Source organism: Rhea pennata, chromosome 1 (assembly GCF_028389875.1).
Source record: "Rhea pennata isolate bPtePen1 chromosome 1, bPtePen1.pri, whole genome shotgun sequence".
In the NCBI taxonomy this organism is placed as follows: Eukaryota; Metazoa; Chordata; class Aves; order Rheiformes; family Rheidae; genus Rhea; species Rhea pennata.
Genome location: NC_084663.1, coordinates 150,350,020 through 150,377,202, shown reverse-complemented (window position 1 = coordinate 150,377,202; position 27,183 = coordinate 150,350,020). Strand labels below are relative to the sequence as shown.

The 27,183-nt window shown below is 39.6% G+C and overlaps 1 protein-coding gene across 1 annotated transcript in view; it reads right to left on the bottom strand.

The window, feature by feature from the left end:
* Positions 1–25,788, bottom strand: part of LOC134154967 (pinopsin-like) — an 85,573-nt gene extending 59,785 nt beyond the window's left edge. Inside the window, exons 1-2 of the mRNA XM_062601644.1 lie at positions 25,449–25,788; positions 1,628–1,953 (exon numbers count right to left, since the gene is read on the bottom strand). Coding sequence (XP_062457628.1) covers positions 1,628–1,953; positions 25,449–25,785 — 663 coding nt within the window. The 5' untranslated portion in view covers positions 25,786–25,788. The remainder of the gene's footprint in view (positions 1–1,627; positions 1,954–25,448) is intronic.
* Between the last annotated feature and the right edge of the window lie 1,395 nt (positions 25,789–27,183).

The following is a 27,183-nucleotide window of genomic DNA, read 5'->3' as shown; positions in this document are numbered from 1 at the left end:
TTCACTTGGTTTACAATCAAGGGAAATTTTTTCCATATTACTATTTCACAGTATTAAGATGTATATTAATGTATGATTTATCTAAGGCATTTTACTGCCTGCCCAGCATTCTGCCAGGAAAAATTTCCCACTTGGGCTTCGAGTGTCCAGAAAGTTTTGACAAATTACAGAAAAGGCTTGACCTTAATTCTTTATAACTAATCACAAGTGAACTATTCCACTTTAATTCTGAATTAGAGCTTCTACTCTGGGATTTACTGCCCTCCCCTTGCATTTTTTTCCCCTCATTTAACACCTTAGTTAATCCATCTGAACATTTTAAAGAATTATTTTCTAGAGAACACCTATTCATCATTATTCATCATTAAGTCATTTCATTGCTGTCTCAAGAGTACTAAAACTCCACAATTCTCTATCTCCTGGCAGGGTCTTTTTGAACATTCATTTTGAAATATCTGCAGTATACCTTAAACCAGTTGGAGGCATGTCTTAGTATTATTTTAAACAATTTACTGCATGCAATTCTGGGCTCCCCACTACAAGAGAGACATGGAGCTACTGGAGAGAGTCCAGCGTAGGGCTACGAAGATGATCAGAGGGCTGGAGCATCTGCCCTGTGAGGAACGGCTGCGAGAGCTGGGCCTCTTCAGCCTGGGGAAGAGAAGACTGACGGGGAAGCTTATCAATCAATTTATACAAGTACCTGAAGGATGGTGTCAAGGGGACGGGGACAAACTCTTCTCAGTTGTCCCGTGTGACAGGACAAGAGGCAATGGGCAGAAATTGAAGCAGAGGAAGTTCCGCCTGACCGTGAGGGGGAATTTCTTCCCTGTGAGAGTGATGGAGCACTGGCACAGGTTGCCCAGAGAGGTTGTGGAGTCTCCTTCTGTGGAGATCTTCAAGGCCCACCTGGATGCAACCCTGTCTACCATGCTCTAGGTGACCCTGGTGAGCAGGGAGGTTGGACTGGATGATCTCCAGAGGGTCCCTTCCAACCTTCTTGATTCTATAATTCTATGATTCTACTGTATTCTAAGCAAACCAATATATCTGGGTGAAGGTTAAATTAGCAGTAAAACCAACATCAACCAACATGTTTACCTATGCATAAACAAGACATCCATCCTCTCATTTCTTTCTATTTCTACGTCACAGCATTTTAACAATTTCTACTTCTTAATCTGTGGAGACTAAATTCTATGTTAATGCAATTCCGCCACATTGCTGGCTCATGGTCACCTTGTCATCCACCAGCACTCCCAGGTCCTTCTCTGCAGAGCTGCTCTCCAGAAGGTCAGCCCCCAGCTTGTCCGGGTGCCTAGGGTTATTTTTCCCTAGGTGCAGGACTCTGCACTTGCCCTTGTTGAACCTCACGAGGCTCCTCTCTGCCCATTGTGTATTTGCATGATAACTTTTTGTTCTCACTGGATTCTGAGGAACATGTGAAAGCTTACTGAAGACACCACCCTCAGTTTTTCCTGCTCCTCCTTCAGGCTTTCTGCGGTCTTTCATTTGGTTTGGCACGTTGTTTTGCTCACTACCATCAGCGGGTCCGTAACTATGTAATGGAGGCACGCAGCATTTGTCTGAGATCAGCCTGCACTATTGACAACACGCAGTGACTTACCTGTTTAACAGCGTAAAGGAGACGGCCATAGCAATATATCATCACCATTACAGGAACGACCAAGCAGAATATGAAGAGACAGATGATGTAGGATGTGGACTTGGCCGACTCAGAGGACCAGCGTACTGAACAGCTGGTACCTGCACCTTCTATCCCGTAACTGCTCCATCCGATAAGAGGTGGCACAGTCCAGATCAAGGAGTAAATCCATGAACCGCCAACCGCCAGCAAGGCTTTCCGATAGTCAGCGCGGCGTTTGTTGCACAGGGTGAGAGTGCTGTATCGCTCATAGGACAGGACAGCCAAGGAGATCAGGGACACAATGCCTGCAACCAACCAAGCAATGTAAACGTTTACTTTCATTATTTTACCTGGCATTGTTTTCAGACCCTGAGAAACTAGACTATTTTCTTTTTATTACGTTATATGAAGCAACAATGAAAAGTAGTTCTTTTATTCTCTATATTTAAATCCACACTGGACCCTGTTGCTCTGCCCAGCACATCAATTTTTCTTCAGCTCATATTTAGCTTACTGGAAGACTTTTGCACTTGAGAGCCTTCTCTCTTCTAGGCAGGTTTTCAAAGTTAGCTGTTTTAGTGTTACACAAGGGAAATCCATTTTCCACAGGAGCTAATAAATTGTTGAAAGATTTCCTCACTGAGAGGTATTCAGTCTTGGAGTTCTACGAGCCTTTTACAATACTGCATTGACTTTCAGACTTGCAAAAATCCATATTTTCAAGATTACAAGCCCCAAAACAAAGGAAATCTTTGCACTGCTGCTCCATCAGCCAGATAAATCTTCAGTTCTGATCACATTTATAGGATAATAATAGGCAATTCTTAGCATGAGTGTGATATGTCAAGTTACAATTTTATTTACATATACATCATATAATCTGGCAAGTACTGATTTAGTATTGAGGCCTAAGCACTGGGAACCATCTGTATCCTCCAGTAGAAGCTTTAAAAGTCTGGGCTATAGGATAGTTCAACTTTCTTTTCCAAGGTTCAAGGACTCCACTCCCTTTACAAATCTTTATGGATCTGCATCACTGGTTCTTAGTCATGACTGTTTTGCAGCCATTTTTCAGGTTTTTCCTCTCCTTACAGCTAGTCCTTGGCCACACAATGCTGGATACCACTTCCTGGGACTTACTGCAGAAGGTGCTTGTTACAAGAAATTTAAGGCCATCTTTTCCAGTGGGGTCCGGGCCCTTGCTTCTCGTCCTGCAAGATGAAAAACCTGAATAGATCTACACCTCATTGCTCTTTCCAGGAAAATTTCTTCTTGATCCTTGCTATTACTAACAGCCTAGTATGCAATAGCAGGAGACCCACCCTGCCAAATTCCCTGTTTCTGAGTGAGTGGTACCTACTTCCTGCAAATCTTCAAACAAAATAGCTGATCTTCAGGGGAACCCCCAGGTGCAATCCACCTTTTCGCCCCTTGGGCTATCAGTTTCTCCTGGAGTTCCCTCCCACATGTGGGATGGCAGTGAGATTTTGATTCTCCTTCCCTGAAATTTAGGCACTTACTCCCTGGTGAGCTGAATGCAGGCACAGCTGCTCCTGCCATTTTGACAACAATTTGCAGCCACTTTGTACAGAGGTGGTGTTGGTGTAAGACCCAGTAGGAGCGCAAGCACCGCTTGCTGAAACAGAATCCCTTACGTTTCAGGAGACGAGAAGAGGAATAGGCACAAGGGAGTGAGAAAAACACAACTTTTGATGATGGAAAAAATACCTTCTATTGTAAAAGCCCCTACATTCTTTTCTGTATACAACTGGAAAGTCAGACCTACAAAGTAGGTACACTTAGAGCTGCAAAATGATGCAGTTCCACCAAGTTACAGTTTAAGAGTCCAGCCTTAAACCTATTTAAGGCTAGACTATCTACTTTAGAGTCAGCGGAGAATTTCTGATCGTTTCTTATCTAATCTGATTTCCCACATAACATATGACTGCACAGCTCTTGAAAGCCTTTGGCCGTAATTCCTGCATTTAACTCATATCTTGAGATGAAAAAAACACTGTGTTCTAAATTACAGACTCAGAAACAAAGAATCTGCCTAAACAATCTACTCTGTTAGAAACATTTAGCTCATATGGCAAAATCCAGATCTTATATTTGGAACATAGGCCCCAGTAAGGTGATCTAGATCTGTTTATGTATTTCAGATTAGACCATCATGGACTAATATGAAATAATCTTGAAAACCAGCTGAGTGCTCCACAGCTGGATTATATTATTCTTGCTTTATCTCTGATGGCAACTGAGGGCACAAGTAACCTATTTTTAATAAGCAGAAAATATGTATTTTTGCCAATGGTATTGTACAGTGTTGCCTAGAAAATCCACATAGGGTGCTCAGACTTCCCTATCTCAGGATCCTGCTCCTCGGATGGATGCTGACCAGGTGAAGTCGGGCTGCCCCCTCTGCTACTTGTCCCTGTGGCTGCACTATCACCCGAATTCTTCTCGTGATATATATTGCCATGATTTACAGTATTCTTTTACATTTCCTCACATTTTTATCTACTAGCTAATGGGAAAAAGAAGGTTCAGCTTTTCTTTCACGCTGCTATTTATGACAAATGCCTTTATGGCATTCATGGATCTGGAGGTAATTACAGGCCATAAATATAGGATTGCTTGCTTTGATCCAAAGAAAACTTCTGTCTTTAACTGACATAGAATTAATACTCGGTTATTAAATTAGGACCATGGCATTGTCAGTCAAGAATTAATCAAGGATTAGCAATCAGACAAACACACAGAAAACCTTCATGTGTTTTCCTTTAAATTATAGCAAATAATTTTTCTTCTCTACACAGAGAAAGATTGCAGACTCTTAATTACTCAACTTGGCAAGAGCCATTTCATCTTTACTCACCTTTCATTATTGAGTTCCGCTGACATGATACAAATTACACTATTCTCTGGAAGACAAGAACTGTGATATATGGAATCCCAAGTCACAGATTTTTTCCCTCCCTTCCTCCCCCACCCCCAAAAAATCAATATTTATCTTTTATCTTTTTGTCACAGTAAGACTTGAGACTTATTTTATACTTGAACTTTTTAATAGCACTGAAATTAATATCAGGCTAGATTGACTTCTGTGCTTTTCAAAACAAGCGGAAAAGAGGAAAACACTAAAGAGGCAGATCATAAAAGAAATTAAAAATTAAAAGAATACAATGAATTTCATGCAGAATATATTAAACTAGGATATGATAGCTATTTAGGAAGATTACACATGCTTCAAAATAATGAAACTGGTGCTTTAGAGGCAGAATAGAGTGAAATTAAAAACCAAAAATAAGATAAAAATAAAACAGGTAGCTTTTTCCAGCAGTGAAATTCATTCAAATGAAATGGTTGGGAGTAATAAAAGCACTTATTTAGCCAGTTGGAAGAGAAACAGAGAAAAGAGGCTATGGCATCCATCTCTCTGTCTGCTTGGAGTGACCTTGTGCAGTGCTCACACAGTTACGAGATGTGCCCTGACCCTCTCCGCCCCAGCACTGCGGCTCCAGCCAACCTTGCTAATGAAGGGCCTTTCTTCTCAACATAGAAGCCAAGACTGGACAAAACTAACATGAGATACATGTCAAGAAATAACCCTGTTCCACTACTGTGGCAGACTATGAGCACTGATAGTTATGAGCACTCTGCAGTTTCTATTTGCTAAGAATATCCTCAGTCTTTCAATTTCAGAAAATTTTCCAGTCTGATTCCTTTATCATTCCAATAGATCAACTAGAGCAGATTCACAGGTCTAGTTTGTTGGACTGAACCAACATCTCATAACTAAGGCAAAAATGAGTTTTGATATACATTGTCCAGTTTGACACTAAGTGGAAAAAAAAAAAAAAAAAGTGTATAAACCAGATACATAGCAGGTATTGAATGAGCTGTCAGGAGGAAACAGTAGCTCACTCGGGAATACCAGGAGTTAAGGGCAGAGTTTACTGCAGCACTTCCCCTGACCATACTGCCAATTTCTGCGCAGGGGCTGCATTCCTGCAGCACAAGACTTTCCTCTAAGCTTATTCCCTGCCTAGGTAAGGGAAGACTGGATAGGAGGCCATGGCTGGTGAAAGTGCATGAAAAGCACCACGTGCTTAAACCAACTCTCATGCTTCAGTAGCGCTCCCGAAAGGGTTCCCGGGCTTACTTTGAGGACAGGCTTCCATGCCTTTTTTTTCCCCTGCCTCTTTGTCCTGAAAACTTTCTGATAGTAAATGAACACATTTCAGTAGTCTCTCAGGAAGTCAGTGAATACTCTGTGGACTTTGAAATGATCTTCAAATTCTATTTAGATAAAGTAGTATAAAGCTTCTTATTTTTCTTTGTGCCTCCTATCTTTGCATATCAGAGTTTTCTTAATGTCATATGCATTTAACTGTAGTGGCCTTTGTGGTAATCCCAATCATCTGGTGTTCTGTTCTGCATCATGTCTGTTGCAGTCATGTGAGTTAGGGGTGAGAATCTCATTTTTTTAGGGGGGAGGAGGGAAGCAATTACATGCTTCAGAATTGTGGTTGATAAAAAAAGACTCCATAGTTTTAATAGCCAGAAAACAAACTAATAAAATTCATGACAGCTATGAAAAAAAGAAAACTATAATTTTAAAACTAATTACAGTGCTTTAGCCTATTACTTCTTATTTTACAGTAACATTTGCAATTGGCTAGACTGTACATATGAATTTCAATTGAGTAATGTTTTCTAAAATTACAACAAAATTTAGTTCAGGAATCTACATCTAAGTTTAATCTGTCTCCAAGAAATATTCAATGGCTTGAGCTGATACTGAGCCACATAACTCTACAGAAGTCAGAAGCACAGAGAAACTTAATTTTCTCCCCCAATATTTCAAGCATAAGCAGAACAAAGCTGGCTTTCTCTCTAAACAGCACTGAAAGATGATATAAAAACTCTTTGCCAATTGCATTAGAGGAACAAATAGTTCTTTAAAAATTAGCCATGGAAATAAGTGACTTCGAGACAAGCTGCATCTGAGGCATGAGACTCTTCTATGCAGCAATGAATTGCAGCGAGTAGATTGCAAGAAATTCAATTTCAAGTCATAAACAAGAACAGACATCCATTTACAGGATTACCATCTGAGACATTATCTACTACTCACTTTTATTAAAAAGCCTGTACATTTCTTCATGAAAGCACAGCACAGGGAGCATTGCACTAGATGAAGGACACAACAAATCACTGAGCTTTGTTGCTCTGAGCCCCAATTAAGAGCATTACCTTTTCATATTACTTTTTGCTATTTTACACTGCTCACTGTGATGCAGTAACTGGAAACAGGATGCAGGTTGCCAATAGCCTGAGGGTTATGAAAAACTGAAAATTCTAGAGATTCAGCCTGTACTGGGTAAGTGTTTTGACTGCTAACTTATTGCTCTCCTGATGTTTCTTGGTCATTATCCCACACCTGGACAATGAAGCCTGCATGACAAAATATATCCTAAATTGTATTCTTGTTTTGAATGACCAATAGCAGTGGAAATAAGCCATGATAAGCTCTGGCAGAGTGGGCTCGGAGAAATGCACCCTTCTTTCACAGGTAATTAATGGATCAAAAGTCAGTGCAAGCTCTTTAAAAAAGAGAGAGAGTGTATAATATTTTTTTGCACAAAAAAACTCCACACTCATTACCCACTCACACTCATCTCTCATGACTTACATTCATTTGCACTCTCACACCCATAAACTCACAAGCACAAAGGTATTTATGTTCAAGAGGCCTGGCCAAGATTGCTTTTCTTGCAAAAGGAAGAACAAGGGACACTGGCTATCAAGTCCTCATCATACCCCTTGGGTTCTTCTTTTTGGCAAGAAATTGGTTTTTGGAAAGAGCTTTTATACTCTTTCATGCCACAGTTGTTATGAAGTGGTCTTTTGTTTGAGACTCTTGCCCACATCAACCTCTATACATCTCAGGCAAGGCTGCTGCTCACCGTTTCTTTTCCCTTGTTTGGAAGGTACGCCTGGAATACGCTCACCTTTATGTGTACTATCTCTTCTCACAGTGAGCTAACAAGGAAAGAAATGGCAAATGCAACACGTGGTACCCTTCCCTTGTTGCCATCCTCCTCCTGTTAGGGTGCAGGGACCTCTGCTTTTGAGTCATCTGTGCTGTGGTCTTAGCAGCACACTGTCCTCTGAGCTTCCCAGAATCAACACTTACCTTGACTTTATAACCGAGAACTCTTTATCTATATAGGCCATCCTTTGAACTCTTGTTCTGCTGTTTCTTCTGGTGTTTACATGTTTCCAGTTGTACCTGATTCATAGCAATGTTGATAATTCTTTTACAAGTCTCTACACTTCCAAACACCAACGTAGCCCACAGCCAGACCAAATTTGGTTGCTTGAGACTGAGCCAAGGATGGGACTCAGCCACAGGGTAGGCACAGGGCAAGAGAGCAGCCATCTGCCGCAGCTCTTCAGCCTTTGCCAAGCTGCTGCTGAGACCCAAGGCATGATGGAGCCAGCTTTGCACCCACAGATGCCTTTAAGACTATTTTCCAGAATCAGCCACCAAGGGCCAGTTACAAAAGCAGGGAGGAAAAAAAGTGGATAGTGTGAGGAACTCTGGCACTTCCTATCTACAAATCCTCTCCTAACTGCAGCAGGACCTGTCAGCTACAGAAGTTAACACTTCCCACATTAAGCACTGTGCAAGCCTAGAGACACTCTGCACTGACTGCATTATTTCCCACCCAAATCATGTGAGGGTTATGGAGCTGGCCTGCCCACACATGTCTTCTGGGCTTGCGTGCTCAGGGTCTGTTGTCACATGCCCTGAGAGCAACCAGTGCTGCAGAAAACAACAGCAACTCTGACTATTTTCATTCAAAAGTGTTTCTGAAAGAGAAGAGAAGTCTTCATATATTTATGAGGGTCCATACATATATGCGTGTGCATAATATATGTTATTACAAAGCACCTTTTCCACAATACTTTGGTAAGGAGAACCCATGCACAGTAAATGGAAGAGGAACCAACAGCTTGGACCTGCAGCTGGCAGGCCAGAACTTGTGGAAAGCCACTTCTGCCACCCCTCCTTTCCAAACCCATGTGGTAGAAAATAATGAATTCAGAGAAACAGCAAGAAAGAAAGAGCACAGTATTGTAAGGACATTAGCATGTCTGGTCTCTGCTTAGAAATGCCATGTTGGTAATTTTCCAATAATAGCAGTGCTGATAAAACTACATACTGTTTGTTATCTATTCTAACATATCTATATTCCCTTAGTGCCTATGATTTCAACTACTAAATGTGCTGCTCCATCAGCTGGAGAATATGGTAAGATGCTCTGTGGCACTATGAGATGAAGAAATAAGTAAATAAATGGAGGAAAAGGTCCTCGTGACAAAATACACCTCAAGCTGGGAACACTGAAGGGAGTGGAGGTATTCTTACGTGATTTCCGCTGGCTGAAGTCTTTCATTGGGTTTGCCCAAGCACTTAGAAGTAAGTGCAGAACAACAGTAGTAACAGTGATACCATAACAATGGCAACAATAGAACAACAAAGGGCTCCTACTACCTCGATTTTAAGGTTTTCAGTTCAATTCCAAGTTGTGCTATAAAATGGCATTATATAAATATATTTTTCAGTTACATAAAACTAGTTTGATGAGTGACTCAGTGATGCTTTCAAAGGAAATATCTTTCCTGAATTTAAATAAGAGCATTTCTATTAGCTTTCTATAGAAATAAAACACTCTAAATACGACAATGAAAAAAATTAAGCAATTTTAAAGATATGACCTTTCCAAAATATTTGTACTTCTGTATCTCCTTAGAAGCCTCTCATATCCTAATATCACCCCTCAGGGAATAGTCATGAAATACGGTTTGTAGGTCTCCTGTATTTATAAGATAGAACAGTAAGATCTCTTTCTAATGGTAGCTTAATCTTCAAGTGAAATTTGATCAGCTCTTGGCTGAAATACCTAACCTAACACCTACTACAGAATAGAGGACTTTACAAATGCACAAAGGGAGTAGTCTGTTCTATCATCAGCTTTGTTCCCTGCTTTCAGGTATCAATTATGTTAATGCTAATAAACACAACTACTGGACTGTGCTTATCCTAAAGATCAAAACTTTTCTTCTACACAAATACAGTCAATTCTACCACAGCAGTTGCTGCCATTAGAGACTTTCTCACAGGTGATAAAGAATATTACAGTATAAAAGTAGTAGTTTTTAAAAGTTGACTCACTGAGTAGCATAGGGGGAGCATTTGCCTACCTGGTAGCTGAGCTCTCCACAACAAATGAATGCATTTGGTGTACTGAGGCACAGCATAATAGGGAAAGAAAGAACAAAATTTGTTCAGTGTTCTATTTTGTTTTCTAGCTCATATCCATATCGATCTCATCCATATCTATCTCATATCCAGTTTCCAAGTTAAGTTTTGCAGGTTACATGTATTCTTCTGCTAGGAGACTGGAGTTGTCACAAGTATTAATGAGGATGTTCATTTGTGGATGGTACACCAGAGGGCTGTGCTGCCATTCAGAGAGACCTGGACAGGCTGGAGAGCTGGGCAGGGAGGAACCTCATGAGGTTCAACAAGGGCAAGTGCAGAGTCCTGCACCTAGGGAAAAATAACCCTAGGCACCAGTACAAGCTGGGGGTGACCTTCTGGAGAGCAGCTCTACACAGAAGGACCTGGGAGTGCTGGTGGATGACAAGCTGACCATGAGCCAGCAATGTGCCCTGGTGGCCAAGAAGGCCAATGGTCTCCTGGGGTGCATTAGGCAGAGTGTTGCCAGCAGGTGGAGGGAGGTGATCCTGCCCCTCTCCTCAGCCCTGGGGAGGCCTCATCTCATGTCCTGTGTCCAGTTCTGGGCTCCCCAGGACAAGAGAGACATGGAGCTACTGCAGAGAGTCCAGCGTAGGGCTACAAAGATGATCAGAGGGGAGTACCTGCCCTATGAGGAACGGCTGTGAGAGCTGGGCCTCTTCAGCCTGGGGAAGAGAAGACTGAGGGGGGATCTTATCAATGTGTATAAGTACCTGAAGGGAGGTTGTCAAGGGGATGGGGCTGAACTCTTTTCAGTTATCCCATGCAACAGGACAAAAGGCTACGAACACAAAGTGAAACACAGGAAGTTCTGCTTGAAGGTGAGGAGGAATTTCTTCACTGTGAGAGTGACAGAGCACTGTAAATATTTTAATAATAAAGACAGCACAACTGGTCAAAATAATCAAATATTCTTATCTTTTGTAACTCTCATTCTAGTTAAATACTCACCTATGTGTTAGTGATCAGTTCACTGCTCTTTTTTTTTTATTTTCAAGGCATTGAAAGCCCTTCTATTGATTTGAAATGGAAAGAGTATTTCCAACAGTCATTAGTTACATATCAGTAGTTAGCCAGCATTTAAATGCCTGCAGTCCAGGCTTTCAAAATATAGGCTACTTTAAATATCAATAATTCTTTTCAAATATAAGTAAATAAACCAATAGATGTTTATCTAATGCCTGTAATTATTTGTTGCTCTTTTTCCTGTATATCTTGCAATTGTGAGACCATAAGAGTAGGAAATCATTTTTTCTCTCTAAAGAAAACTCTTTGCACTTGATTTTAATGAGAGAATCAGTTTAACTCTGACTTCTCTGAAAGAAATTGCTAAGAAATCACTGTTGCAACTAAGCCTGCTGGGGCAAATCTGACAGCAAACATTATTGGTCCTAGTCAGTAAATCTATCCTGCTCTTTTCTCAACAATCATCTCTCTACATCCTCCTTTTCATGACATATCCTTCTATAGTGTTTTTCAGGGGATGTCTTCAATACAGACAGTATGTATTACTTTTATGGAAATAGTAAATAGTAAAGAATCATTTTTCCCCTTCTTCTCCCATCCCCCCTGCTGATTTTTTAAAGTGTACTTGTGCATTAAGGATGAGCTTAGCCATTAGCTGTATCTTATGATTTAACATCCATCACTGGGTATTACAATGCTTTTGTGCTATGTTATTAACCATCTGCATTATCCATCATTCAACAAATGAATAACTGTTCCTAATGGTGTAAATATAGAAAAGAATGTCCTTTTGCATCTGAATGACATCAGTGCATTGCAAGAAAGCAACATTAAGTTTCAATCTCACTTTCCATATGTTGTGCAGGATCCGGTCTGGAAAGCAGGGCTACCACGTGCAAATTAAACATCCTGCATCCATCACCTCCTTATCGTTGCATTCATCCAGCTGCCTTTGAGACTTAAACTAAGACATAATGTCAGCACTAGATGGAGCTCCTGTACAACATCATCACAGGAGAAGACTTGGGGGGTTGTGTGCATGTGGAAAGCAGGAGGGTGTGTAGTGCTGGCTTGGCTGGAGAATGACTTTAGGATGGACCAGCTTGGTCCAAGGCAGGTCCATGCCCAAGGTGTCTCGCAGAGGCTCCTGCCAGCACTGCTCCCCTGCTTTCCAGATGTGGGACGGCCCCAGGACTTCCTGTGTGCTGAGTGTCCCTGTGGATTTAACATGTAGCAGGTAGCTTTAGGGTTTGCCTACATGGGGAAAATAGCATACAGCAGGCTAAGAGGTGAATTTACAACGTATTATCATCTCTCAGCTAGGGAGCTAAGTTTCTACCAGATCACAGCTAGCTAACTTCCTTTGTACAAGCTTCCCTTTTCACTGAATGCATCAGCTCATTTTTATTACAGAATCACAGAATCACAGAATAGCTGAGGTTGGAAGGGACCTCTGGAGATCACCTAATCCAACCCCCCTGCTCAAGCAGGGTCACCTAGAGCATGTTAGACAGGGTTGCATGGAGACAGGTTTCGAGTATCTTCAAAGAAGGAGGCTCCACAACCTCTGTGGGCAACCAGATTCAAAGGTATTTTTCTACAAATTTTAGAAGAATTCTAAAAACCTAATTTTTCATTGGTTATCATCCCTATAAATGGAACATTCTACAGATATATACTCTCCCAAGTCAAGTTTCTGTCATAAGCTTTGATAGTTGCATTTTTTCTTATAATACTGTAATATCTAGTTGCATACATGCTAATGTGAATGTAGTGTCAAAATATGGGGAGCAGCCTTTCTTTCTGCCCTTGAGCCAATAGTTCCTAGTACGGTTTTACATTCTGCAGAGGTAGCAAGAAAGGGCAGGTGAGAAGGCTGCTCCCACCTCTGTCTGAAATTAGTATGCTAGCTAAAGGATGTGCAGAGTGGTTCACCATTCTTTAACCCTCAGAAGGGCCATAAAAGAAGAAATCTTTGCTACTTCCATTAAGAAATGGTTTGTAACTGATGAGATGGAATTCCTTTTTGGCCAATTTCATGCATCCAACGAGTCCAATCCCCAATACTGGATCAAATGGTAGAAATAAGAATATAGAATATAACAGTGGACAAACAAGGAGGTATGACATATTGGGGAAAAGCCCCCATGGCTTCTGTGGGGGTAAGCTGTGTCTTACTAAACTCTCAGAGGTCCTGGACAATGCCGCTGAATATGCAGACAGGAGTGACACATGGAATAAAGCCTACCTGGAATTCCAAAAAGCTTTGACTAGATCTCACCCCAAGGGCTTTGGAGGAAAGTAAGCTACCTTGGAATAGGAGAGAAGGTCCTTATGTGGATAAATAACTGGTTAGAGGCAGGAAATAAAGACCAAGAGAAAATAATTAGTTTTTTCAGTGGACAGCGTTGGCCAGCTAAGTCCCTTGTGGATCTGTGCTAGGCCCTGCGTTATTCAACATACTAATAAATGATCTGGAAAAGATGGTGAAGTGTGAAGTCTGCTGATTATAGTACCCTGAATAACTCTAAATCAACAAAAGCTGACTGCAAAGTGTTGCAGAACAACATCACGAAACTGAGTCACTGAGCGGATGAAATTCAGTATTGATGTAAACTGCCATATGTAGAGAAAAACAGTCCTAGCTTTAAACACACAATGATTGTTTCTGACTGACTTATCACTCTGGAAAGAGAGTTATGACTGATAATGCTACGAAAACCACTTCTCCTAAGCACCAGTGCTCAGTAGCAGTGAGAAAAGCAAACACTAGGGATTATTAGAAAAGCAAAACAGAGAAAAGAATAGAAAGCATGAAAAAGATGGATGGGGGATAATTATTTAAAATTTCTCATAATTCTGGGTTACCAAATGAAATTATCAGATGGCAGATTCAAAACAACAAACAGAGGAAAGTGCTTTTTTTCCATAGTACAGAGTTAATGCATGGAACTGCTTGATATATTATACTGTGAATATTAAAGTTTTGCAAGGGTCTAAAGAACCATAAAACTAAAGTCTAGGAGATAAATCCAGGAAGATTATTATAGTCAACAGTACTACTTCAAGCATGAAGTCCCTACATCACATATCACAGGCTGTTAGGACTGCATGTTAGAAAAATACCACTATATGCTAAGGTTATCATAACTTTTAAGCTTAGCATTTTAAAAGCTTAATTGTGCAACATATCTTTGAATGGTGAATATTTAATATGGATTTATTGATTTATTTATTTGTATTTATTTATTAATATTAATTTATATTATAATTATTATCTAAATGATGAGAAGGTGCAATTACAGAACAGTAAAAGACAATTACGTGTTTATATCTACTATTAATAGTTTTTACCAAAAGGTCTGCGTGCTTTCAACCTGCAAAAGATATTAACAGTTGTAAAACTCCTACTTGGTCTCCTCTTCAGATTCATTGGTAAACATCCCATAATGCTCTAACCAATATAGCAAAAGAGCTATATGGAACAAACCAGATGGTGGTATGACTATATTCTGCTCTTATCACAAAGAATATTAAGCTATGGCTTTGTCTTGCCTCGTAACCTGCTTTTTACCCATTAGAAAAAGCCCATTTAAATCCTGACTGGCATATTTATCTGGCAGACTTTTGTTCTATTCCTCTGATGCAGTCTTTGCCTCTCACAAGGACATTAAATAATAGAAACAGTTTTCAGAAATACACACAGTAAAACAATCCTCAACATCCTCATGCAGCCATTGCTGGACCATGTTCTTTCTCTGAAAATTGAACAGGCAAAAAAAAAAAAAAAAAAAAAAAAAAAAAAAAAAAGTAGTTTCATATCCAGGCAATTGAATGAAGGCAAAATGCTGGGACTTGTTACAAAGACTTGTATGGAGAACTGATTTATGCACAGCATCCAGTGTACAGAATATATACACAATACACACCTATGTACTATGTAGATATTCTACCCTTGCATTAAGAGACAGAATTTGTAACTTGTCATCTCTATTATACTGCTTTCTACCCTGTATCTGTTTGTGGTGAAACCCTGCTGAGCAGATATCAAGACTCACAGCTCTGCCACACGGATGCTGAGAACCTTCTCCGTGTTGCTCCTTCTGCCTCTGCAGGAGGAGCGGGAGGTGCTGCTCCCAATCCCAAGGCGAGGTCCCGGTTCCAGGGTGCCCGGCCTTGTTTCGTCTATTGTGCAGCTCACCAACAACTTGCATCGTTTCATTAGGGTGATTAAACATGTAAGTGCAAGGAGGTTCCCCGGTAACCTCATGAATGGCTCAAGCACAGAACAGAAATTTTCCACAAGTGTAAATCTGGTGAACAATAATGCTTGAGTGTATACAAACATGTATTCAATGTCTGGGTGTTCGAAAATTTTCATAAGTGCAAGTTGAATGGGGATTTCAATGTTTTTGTAAAATTCATAGCATTTCTTAGCTTGAAGCAGATCCTTCCAGATGTTAGTGTGCTGTTTCAGTGCATTTCAGAGGTCCATATTTAGACTCAGGCAACAGAAATTTAGGAATGAAAACGAAACATATATGAATTAGTTAATGGTTTTGAATCTTTGAAATAATTAGAGGCCTACTTTATGCAAAGTTTTATGTTGCTGTTGATTTTTAAAGATGATCGAACTATTTGTTATGAAAAACTTTCACAATCCACTCTCCTTTTTTTTCTGTTCTTTCCGCTAACCATATAGTCCTAAACACATTTTGACGGTTACAAACCTATATGAAACTCTTCATATAAGTAAAAGTTTCTTTCTATTGACTCCTTTGAAGTTTGCTCACTTGGAGACTTCCCTTTGACAGTTATCTGTCATTTCTGCTGTGGATTGCATTAATGAAACCAATAAATAGAGGCTCACCACTCAGTATATATCTCCTCTAATAAAACACTGCTGAATGTTTTATTAGTAAAGTAAAGTAGACTTACAAGCCAGCCCTGTGAGCCACTAGCCTTCTGCATTCTGCCTGCTTTGCTTTCATAAAAAATAGCAAGAGCTTGTATATGGCCACAGGATGAGACTGTGTTGCTAATATATGGTCTGGTAATGCTGAATGTGAAATGGGTTTAAGAAACTGTGAATAGAAGACATAGCAGTGCAATTTTGCCACATTTTAGGAAGCATCGTTGGCTGAAATTTTCCACAGAGATGGAGCCTGAAGCTGATAGCTGGCATGAAAACCTCCAGCTGAAGCACTTGAAGTTTGGCAATGTAATAAAACAGCCATTTTAATAGATAGTGCCCAGATGACCTTGACTGGAGGAGTTACTACCTTGAGCATGGAGAACCAAGTGGGGGAGGTCGACGTCACCTCTGAATCTAGGGCTTCGCCCTGTGACTTGCCAAACATCCTTCACTGCTGCCATGAGAAAGCCCAGTATCTCCAAGAGATGAGACCCATAATAAATCACCACCCCTCAGATGCCTGGCAAAGGGTGTAGGAATAGATCTTGTGGTACTTCCAGAAAATGAACAAAAACAGGCCCTGACAAGCAAAGGGCGGCAATGTCAGAGAAATTGCCCTGGCATCCAATTCTTTCCATAGGCATCTAATGAGCTCCAGCTCAGCTGCCTGCCTGCCCCTCACCAACCCAGAGCAGCACTGGGACAGATGGTCCCTCCTGTAGTAGTCAAAAAACATGGATGTTTAATAGAAAAATAACAGCGGGATGTTAGCGTAACGAAGCAGCTACCTGGCATGAAGCTCCCTTGCATTCACTGCTTGCTGATAACAAAAGTTCATCCTGCCTGTATCAATTAGGCAAAAATTTACAGCAGCCAGAGGTCATTTCCAGTTAGTATTCCAAGCAAACAAACAAACGAACAAACAAATCTTCCTGCAAGAGGAGGCATTTGCACTGCATACGTAGTAAATCATATTGACTGTGAGATCTAGAGAAACAGTAAGTGGTTTGTGAATCAATAGAGGCTGCAGTTATTAACTTATTTGTCATTTAGTCAATCTCCAGCTTCAAAAACAGCTTCTCAGCTACTGATGGTACTTAGAAAAATATTAATCTAAACAGAGTAGCTCCATCTTTCAAAGAAACTTATTTTACATAACCAGACACTCCATTAACAAACTACTGAAAATGATTTCCTCATCTAAAAAGACATTCCTAATGAAAAAAGCAGCAAAGAAACTAACAGAAAGAAAACCTGGTGATTACTTTAAGTGTGAAGTACTGGCCACAGTTGAGAAAAAGGGTGAAAAAAGTAAATTGCTAATTATTTCCTACTACAGTGTCTTTATTGGGAATTATGCCAATCTCTTTTATCACTGAATAGCCTGTGAGTATTCATTTGCTTACTAGACTGAATGACACAGCATTCAACTTAAATGCTTTCTAAAAGGAATGGACAGAGAAAATGAATGTCTTCAGTTAAGAAAAAGACAGTAGATATATAACTTGGATTTAAATAGCCAGAGATAGTATCTTCTCTCTGGTAGATTACAGGGACTACAAGGAAAATTTGGAAGTTCTAGAAAAAATATGCAATTCTATTTAGGTCTAACAGCACACAGACACTCTTAAGAGTTAGTAGAGGTTACTATATATATACAGAGCTGAATACAATATGATTTAATAGCCTTTCACAAGCGAAGTCCAGCACACTCTGATGTATTTTTTCTGACTGAATACTGCTTATTCACCAGGGCCTGTTTTATTTACTTCTACCCACTGAGTAGAAGAACTCAACCCAGAGAAACAGCTACATTTTAATAACATATTTCTTCACATATATATGGTCTGACTAAGCACACAGCTGGTTTCTGCTTTTTGCTAAAGCGATGTTAGAAAATCAACATCAGACATAGCATTGACCGGGTTAATGCCATAACCTAGGATTAGGGAAGAGGGTCTGCAAATGCAACTGATTAAACTTAACTCTGCCAGTAACCCTGTTCTGCATCTCAAACAAGCTTATAGTTATGATTTTTAATACTCAGCTCATTGTCAGGATAATTTTGCAAGAAATCATATGTGATCTTTGCCCTTAAGCCCCTGCTAGGTCTCTATGCAAAGTCATGTTATTTGTGTATTTCCATGTATTTCTGCATTTCCTTGTCCCTAGCATTCTGCAATATGTGGCTATAATGCCTAGCAACGTAACCTTGGGGAGGATGCTTCGAATCTAGACAGAGATTTGTAGCCCCCTGTATACCACAGAAATTGTCTTTGGGCATGGGCACACACTTTGTGCAAACCACCAGTCAGCATCATGGGGACAGCCAGGACCAACGCACAAGAAAAGCCAAGGAAGTTGCTGATTTTCTTATCGAATTCTTCTACATTTCTGTCCCTCCTCCTAGGAAACCAGCTGGCTTTTTTACACATATACAAACACGCATAAGCTATTTTCTATCCTTTCCCGTTGAAATCTCTGCATGGGTTGTTTATTTATTTCTTATTTTTTTTGCTCAGAGCATTAGGAAAAGAGTCTCTAGATTATCCTATGACAAAACACAGCAGAAAACTGACGAACATGGGAAAAGCTAGTGATTAATCTCTGTTTGCCTGCAGGTGCATGCTGAAGGGCACGCTGGGATCAGCTACCTGTCCAGCACCCACTCTAGCTCTTGTCTGAGCCATACGCTTGACCTTCCTGTAGGCGGAAAGGTAGGAGCAGGAGGGAGGAGGGAAGCGGGAGTGAGGAGTAGATTTTGGTGCAGCCCACAGTCCCAACACAACGGGAGATGAAGCTGAGGCATGCACCCAGATTCAGGAGATGGGAAGCAGCCTGGGGTGATAATGAAGACTTAGACTGCGCACAGCTGGATCTGACATTGTTAGGATCAACATCCACAGTATGCAGGGATACAAAAAACAGAAGCAGGCTGAATGAGACCTTAGGTGATTCTCTGCCCTAATAAAGGCAAAATCTTATCCTAAATGGTACTAAAGCACCTACCACAGTTAGGTCTCTGATTTCAGGATTAACCTTCAAAGTAACGCAAAAGCCTTCTATTTCTACTTTTCTCTGCATGATACGATTCCTTGCTTAACAGTTTCTTTTTCTCTTTTTTAATTTAAGAAGTGATTCTCTGCTTAAAGCATTTAAATTGCACATAAAAGCCCAATAGTCGTGCTTTTTAAATTATCTATGGGAATAGCAGACAGCATGTTGCCTACATGATGAATGTCAGATCAAGTTCTGATAGAGGACTCGGGTACCTCTTCTTGGAAGCAAAGTAAATGTTTCCCAGATATCCACTCTTGGGCAACTATTCCAAATGACTTAAACACTGTGTTATGTGTAATGTCTCCAGGAACTAGAAAGAAACCCAGATCCTGGAATAGGATGCTCAAGTGGAGAAGAGATCATAAGAAAAAGTGTTGAAAGGTAAAGAAGCCCAAAGGAACGATGAGTGCCCTGGTTGTGAGGGTCACCTCATGACTTCAGAGAGGTACAGAGCAGATATCTACCCTTGAATTTGTTATCCTGGGCTCCTTTCCATATCCAGTGGAGAGATAAGGAAGCACTTCTAGGACATAACTCATCTCACTCTAAAGAGAACATCTCAAATACATCAAACAATTTGCACGCTGGCAGTGCCTATTTGTTTTTCTATTGATTTTAAAGGAAGCCTGGAGGATTGGAAAATGTCTGGGTTTAGTCAGATGATTCCCATATCTGTCTCCAAGGGGTTCCGTAGTTCATATTTCCATATGAATGTAGCTCAAGCATATTTAATAATATAAAGTTACCTCATTGACTAATGATTTAAATAAAAAGAAGGGCAGCCTAATTTCAGCTCCCTAGGGAAGGGATGCCAAAAGCGGATTCAGATTACATATTACCTGTGTCTTCTCAAGAAGCCCCTATTTTTTTCCATTTACTATAGTCTAAGAGGATATCAGGCACTTCAAGTTAAGTGGAAAAAATCCAGGACAAAGTATCAGCTATAACAACAAATCAAAATAATTAGAGTCCTCTAGGTAACAATATTCCTCCTTTTCTACATGAAATAACTGGAGGCATCTTTGATGTATTCTCTCTCTAGTTAGATTCCTTTTCTTTTCCCTTCTGTTTAAAACAGCAACATATTTCTAATATAGAACAACCACCTAGAAAAGCTTGCACAGGTAATGTTGACTGCAGATGTAACAGTCTAACCACTTCAAAGAGAAAGAACACTTTTGAGACCAAAGCAGAAATAAGTTATCTTAAATATTACTGACTAGTTGTGCTTGCTGTCAGCTTTATTTATAGAAATACTATTTTAAATCACATGCTAAGGCCACCTGGGAAAGGAACTATCCATGTTCAGTGGCCAGTCAAGGAACTACAAAGTGTGATTTCAAACTGGCAGGTGAATTTTTGCTATATGAGGGCTCAAGCATTTGCAGGATCAAGCCAAGAGTGATTACGGCTTTGCTCCTGGACAAATATCTATCTTCAAAGAAAAAGAGTCAGTCATTTCACCTGGAATCTTAACTGTATCTTATCAGCAAAGAACTTCCTCTACACTAGATGTCTACACTCTAAATTTAAAATGTCTTAGTTTAGTGCAGTAAGTCTAGGCCAAAGTATATAAAAATCAAGGGAAAAGATTAAGAAGAAAATTATTCATTAAAGGACACAAAGAAATTTTTCCGCTAAGCTTTAAAACTAAACAATGAGCAGCTCTGTTTTTCATTCGGTGTGTTCACTGGAGGTTTACAACGGACTAGATCAATAACTGCTTTAATGTGATTTAAAAGATTATCTGCCTGCATAGCTGGGTATGATGGCATTTCTAAAAAGATTAGTTTTGACATTCTTATTTAAATAGGACTTTGGTTTGGCAAAGCACATAAAAAGATATATATGTGCTTTAGCTCAGTTTGAACAGGTTTTGGAATGTAGCACTCTCCTGCATACCAGCCAAAGGCAGGATGCAGACCTGGAAAATACGGCCTCACAGCGCACGGGTTATGGCAGAGGCATCTCTGTGCCTTCGTGCATAGTGATGCTCACTGACACAATGCTAGTCTGAATTCTGTACATTTTTAAACATGAAATATTGGAATCAACTTCATAGGCAAGCAGACAGGTGTTTTAATTATCATGAAGGCTGAGGTACGGAGAAAACATACAACCAGTACCTACACCTAAAATACACCTCAAAATATGAGCTAAGAGTCCAGCAGTCACAAAAACATCCTTGTTAGTCAAGTACCTTGAACCTTTCCAGCATTTGAGTCTAGTGCTGGATTCCCTGAGCCAGGGAAGGCTTCATCTTTCCCACGTGAATTAATCTATTGAATATTTAATGCTGATATGGCATAAAGTGGCAATTCTAAAATGAACTCCAAAAGCCATCCAAGCTCAAATTCTGACTGTCCTACATGTTTGGGAACTCTACGTTTGTATAAATATCCATACTCTCTTGGGAAAGGAGGATGAAATGTTTCTAAAAGATTTCATCTATCCAGAGATTAGAAGCATTTAATAGGTCATTCGAGAAACTATGTGTAAGATGGTCAAAGCTGCCTGACAAGAGTAATTTTTGGACTGGATATCACTTTGTGTGTACATAGTCTCTATGGGAGCTTGTTACTAAATAAATTATTTTCCCTAAATTAAAATCTAATGCTTAATCAGTTCATGCTATCTTTAACGGTTCTTATTTCAGCTTGCTTCCAAAGTTTACTCAGAGTTGAGCCGGGGAAATGTGTCCTGCACACGTGTCCCTTTGCATGTTTGTTTAAACTTATAACCGGGAGCCTGTCAAATCGTGGTTAAGTGCTGGGTAATGGGAGTGAATGTAGCAAATCCATCCATTTCCCCAACTCAGTGGCATGTGCATTTTCCACTGCAGTGACCTACTTGACAGAGCTGAAAATATGCACAGGCACCGGGATAAACTCATTTATGATGTGAACAGCCCATGTTATTCCTCCTGCAGTTCTACTCCTGCTGCACAGCAACTCTAACGGTTCTATAGCAAGATCATGATATTTAATAGTCTCCTTAAAATCCACATTGCATGTTTATTGACTAGAATCCACACTTTCCATTAGTTTCTAAATCTTCTGCTTTCAGAGAATGGCTTGAAATCATGAAACAGACACTTTTGGGAATCAATAAGTAAATAAACAGAACGCTTACAGTCGTTTTGCCATGAGGTCCATGGTAACCCCACAGTGCTGGTTCTCAGTTCATGACTCCCAGAGCCCTGGACTGGGACCTATGTGTTGATTCCACCGTACATGACAGCAAAGTGTATTGTACTGTCAATGTTGCTGGGAGAAGAATGAGATCTGCTTCTCACCTCCCAGGGAAACAGTTATGTAATTTTAAGAAACGTAAGACGCTTCAGACAAAAAGACTGATCTATTGCAATGCATTTAAATTTGAAATAAATCTCAGTTTCCTAGTTTCACTGTCTCAGGTTTCATCCAGGCTGGGGATCTGCTGGAGAATGCTTGCACTCTCAATTTGACCTTAAAGAAGGAGAAGGAAGGGGCTTTCAGAGTATCACAAAACAAAGTGGGAAGGAACAAAATAACCATTAAGAATTCAGTCCTTCTCAGTCTTTTAAAATATTTAAATAGGATTTTAAAATGCTTTAACAGTTTGAAATTGACTTAAACATGTTCTACACATCATCAAGTACTCTTCAGATCACCAAGCTTAGTATTCCACTTCAAATTCATCTATGATGTCTTACAGTTATACAGCAGTTATACTTCAGTATCCAGTAGTTATACTGCAGTTAAAAAAGAAAAAAAGTATGTATCCATTTGGTACAAGAGAGTGCAATTCCAGTAAAGGTAATGAAATCACTTTGTTTAACAACAGCTGAAATCCGGGTCCTGTATCGATGTCTATCCTGGTAGGCTATACAGCTTGCCCAAGGGGGAGAAAAACAAACAAAAATAGATAAGAATTTAAAAGGTTTATTCTTAAAAACCTTGATATTAAACTTCAATTCTTCTTAATTTTCTTTCCTACCACACACCCTCTCTCTTCTCTACCCCTAACATTAGAACAGTTCTTCTTGGCCTTGACAGGCCAAAACTAGAGGTGAGGCATAAACGAGGGTAAGCCAATTTTCATTAAATGGAAAGTGTATATTGTTTTTTGGAAGAATAGCTAAAGGGTTACACAAAAGTGTAAGTAACAGAAACAAATATCTCCTCCTAATCTACACAGCTTTACTATTTATGTTTTCTTATGTTTCTTTTATATTGTGCAGCATATGATACTTATCGCACACACTAGATGTTAAAAAAGAAAAAGAAAAAAAAGAGATTACATACCTTATACTTAAGCATTTTGTTCTCAAGTACTATGAAGAACTGAAAAAGCCGTCAACTTACTGCACATCCGCATTAGCTCTTTTCTAGCACATTTTGCAGTACATAAATACAAAACAAAACAAAAAAAACCCACATGATCAGTGACCAGTCTGCAGATTCCAGATACAAGCTGTCCATAGAGATGCATAAATGTTAAGCAACCTGCTATTATTATTTGCCTTTACTCATTATATCTTCTAACATATGAGGTTTTTCAATTATAACTCTGCAAGTAAACTCCTTCAGTATTCCCTTTATAAGCACCGGGAAAAAAAATATACTGCAAGCACTACATGCCTTCTAGAAAGGATTTCTGAAAGAATGTTTTTAATACTGTCATAGAAAGTTTTCATGTGCACATTTCAGTAATAATCTGCATTCTGGCTGCCTTAGCCACCCACGATCTCCTGCTGGCATCAGTATAACAACTCAGAGGAGCAGAGTCACCTCACTGGATGTGTTCCAATTAAATTCATCATCTTGCTCCTTAGTATTCTGATATCTGAGTTTTTGTTTGCTTGCCTGTTCTTTGAAGATGTAGCCTGTTTTAAGAATCATACCAGAAACTCGCACAAACAAAGGTATCACTACAGTGTAGAAGTCTGCTCACCTGACATCCATCTGATTTATACAGTAGATTTGACTCCAAAGAATTATTTGATAAGCAAGTTCACCCATGAGAAAAAAATATTCATTATTTTAATTCCACAGGAACTGAGGTGGTAACAAACAGGTATTCTGATAGAAGCAAACAGTCTCTAAGGGCATTTTTGACATAATGTTTGAAGAAAGGAGGAAAAAAAATATATTCAAAAGATTAGAAAAGTTACCTTCCCATCCTATCCCTAAATAATAAAAAAAGAGAATAAATCGAAAGATGAGGAAAATACAATCCAAATTCTTTTCTCTCTAAGAAGACTAGTGACTGAAATATTCAGCTCTCAGCTCTTCTCATAGTTATGGAGATACAAGTAGCAGAGATATGGGGAATATATGCAAAACCCCTGTGCCTCTTCTACAAGCATTTTTCTCCAAGTTACAGAGATGAAGCTGGATGCCAAAACCCCAAACAACTCAAGGAACAGGAGTCTATTTCAAAAACAAAATAAAAAATTAAAATAAAAAGCCATGGCATTCTTGATACCAGGGTGTATTTTTGGATCTTTGAAGTCTGTGTTTTTGTATTATACAACACTGCCGGCTCATTTTCAGCACAGCAGCAATTTCCCAGTGGAAGATGACAATTTTAAATAACTGACATTACTGCAGCATGAGTTTGAGGAAGAGAAGAGTACCAGTGAGCACACCATTGCACAGAGCGAGATCTTAATATCTAAGTAGAAAATACAGGTTTGGAGAGACAGCACCTACGTTAGATGCACAGCAGCTCCAGGCTGAGTTGAGGCGCAGGGGTATGCCTGGCCCTGCCCTCTCAGCCTGGACCACCCAGGGATGAAGGTGTCCCTCTGACTGTGCTTTTTCTTTCTGTCTTGTTTTTTAATAATTAAAATAACTTCTAGTTAAAAAGGTTCATATCTAACAGAGCAAACCAGCTGTAGGAAAAGTTCTGACCAGATAGGAAAAAAAGTCAAGATATTATTTTGTTGTGGCTTTGACACACACACTGAAGATTTGACAAATCTATTTCTATGACTTCATTTGTTATTGACTCTGCAAGCATCTAATTTTAAAATAAAGATTTTAGTTGAGGGGAGAATAGAAAGAATCGAAAGATGAAAACTCTTATTATTTGGAATAAAGAGGGAATTCATATCACAGATTAATAGATATTTACAGATGGCAAACGGAATACTTCAGGGGTTTGGCAGCACTGAAGGGGTTGTAGTTGACTGTTGACAGAGATTTGGCTGAAAAAGAAGGAAGTACTCTATTTGTTCGTATTGTTATTCAAAATCCTCCTTCCAGTGTCTTGCTTCTTTTTGGATGCTACTTTTTTCTGTTAAAAATAAGCCACTTCAAAAATGGGTTATGTTAGGGAGTGTTAATCAGCTCTGAGCTATTCCTTTGTAAAGTCCTTAGGTAAAATGTTTTCAAATATGTATTTCACTTGGGTCTTACCATAAGACAAGCAAGCAAACCATCCTTCTCTTTACCATAGAGCAGTAGTCAGCTACTTGCTCGTGTTCAAGCACTAGTGTTAAAAAGAACACTGTTAAGGAAGTGTCAGTGAAGGCTTACCAAAGCAGGAGTTGACAAAGCCATACCACCTACAGCCGTACTCCCCTCCAATCCACTTGCCATGGATGTTAGACACAAAACTGAGGGTCGTGCCCAAGATGCACACTAACATGTCACTGATACTGATGTTCAGGAGGAGCATATTGACCGGGTTACGAAGGGTTTTAAACTTGGAGAAGAGAATGAGGACAGTCAAGTTATTCAAGAAACCAAAAAATAAGATAAATCCCAGAAATATAGCCACTACTGTGTGCCCATTTCGTGAGAGTCCAGTCCTTGGCTCAACAGGGTCTGTAGGTGCACCAAAGCTCATGTTGTATGTCCAAGTGTGGTTCATTTTTGACTTCTGACACAAGTAGAAGAGGGCAGAGAAGTCAGATGCCCTACTCTGAAGTCCTCTAGCAGTTTCACAGAATCTTAGAATCACAGAACTGGTAAGGTTGGAAGGGACCTCTGGAGAACATCTAGTCCAAACTCCCTGCTCAGCAGGGTCACCTAGAGCATGATAGACAGGGTTGCATCCAGGCAGGTTTTGACTGTCTCCAGAGAAGGAGACTCCACAACCTCTCTGAGCAACCTCTTCCAGTGCGCTGTCACTCTCACAGTGAAGAAATCCCTCCTAAAACATCCCTCCATTACAGTTCAAATCATCTCACAATCCTTGTGACCTTCATTCATCTGAGATAGTTCTTCAATGTTAATGCAGACATGAAATACTGTATTGCAACACAGGAATATTTTACTGCATTGTCTGTTCAGTGGTCAATTCTGCACAGATCTCCAAGGCAGCAAAACCAAGCAGAACAATCGCCTCAAATTCAGCTTTGCTATTTAAATCTAATATTATGTTAGATGATCTTTTTGGAGGCTTAAAATGGAAGATGTCTTAAAAGGTGCTTGAACATGGTCTCTGCCTTCAGAGCAAATTAAGCACTACCAGCAGTCGGCTACCAGTCAGTTCCAGCATCACCCATTGTTTCTTCTGACAGCGGGTGTCTTTCTGACAAAAGAGAAGAAAACAGGTGGTAAAAACAAAACAACTCCTTCTATATTAAGACCAAACTAGGTACATTAAATAATTACAGCTACTCCCTCATTGAATTTTAACAATTATTTCCTCAGTCTTTAGAATTTTCTCTCTGATTTTTACCAGAAAAATATTTTGCTAAAGTTCCAATGCATATTCTAAATAGTTTTTTCTTGGCTTACAGTTTAGCCTGGATAAGGCTATTTACACCTTTTTAGTCAAGTTCCTCAGGTGAGAAAAAACATGGCCAGATGCATCTTTTGTAACAGCTTCAGAGGTAGCTTTTTCTGCCTTTAGTTAACCACACCTAGCGAAGCTTTAGTCTTGGTTAGGGCTTAATTAAAATGACCCCAAATTTAGGAGGAGGACTAGGTATTTCTTCACCCAGAAAGAATAATTTCAAGTGCAGCTACTGAAACTTTCATGTGCTTACAAAGGTTGACAGAGCTGTGATATCAATTTCACTTTTCCCACATTCGCCAGTGGACAGATGTTCTCCTTCATTATTTATAAAACAACCAAATTCCCAAAGATTTACATCTCTTTCCTCCTACAGACATGAATTTTGATATCCATATGCAATGAATACAATGTGCATGTATTTTGTGAAGCAGTAGCAAAGTGGTTCTTTTCTTTCTGTTTTTTTCTTTCTTTTTTCTTTTTTCTTTTTTTTTTTTTTCAGGTTTAGCCAGTATTCTCCATGGTTGC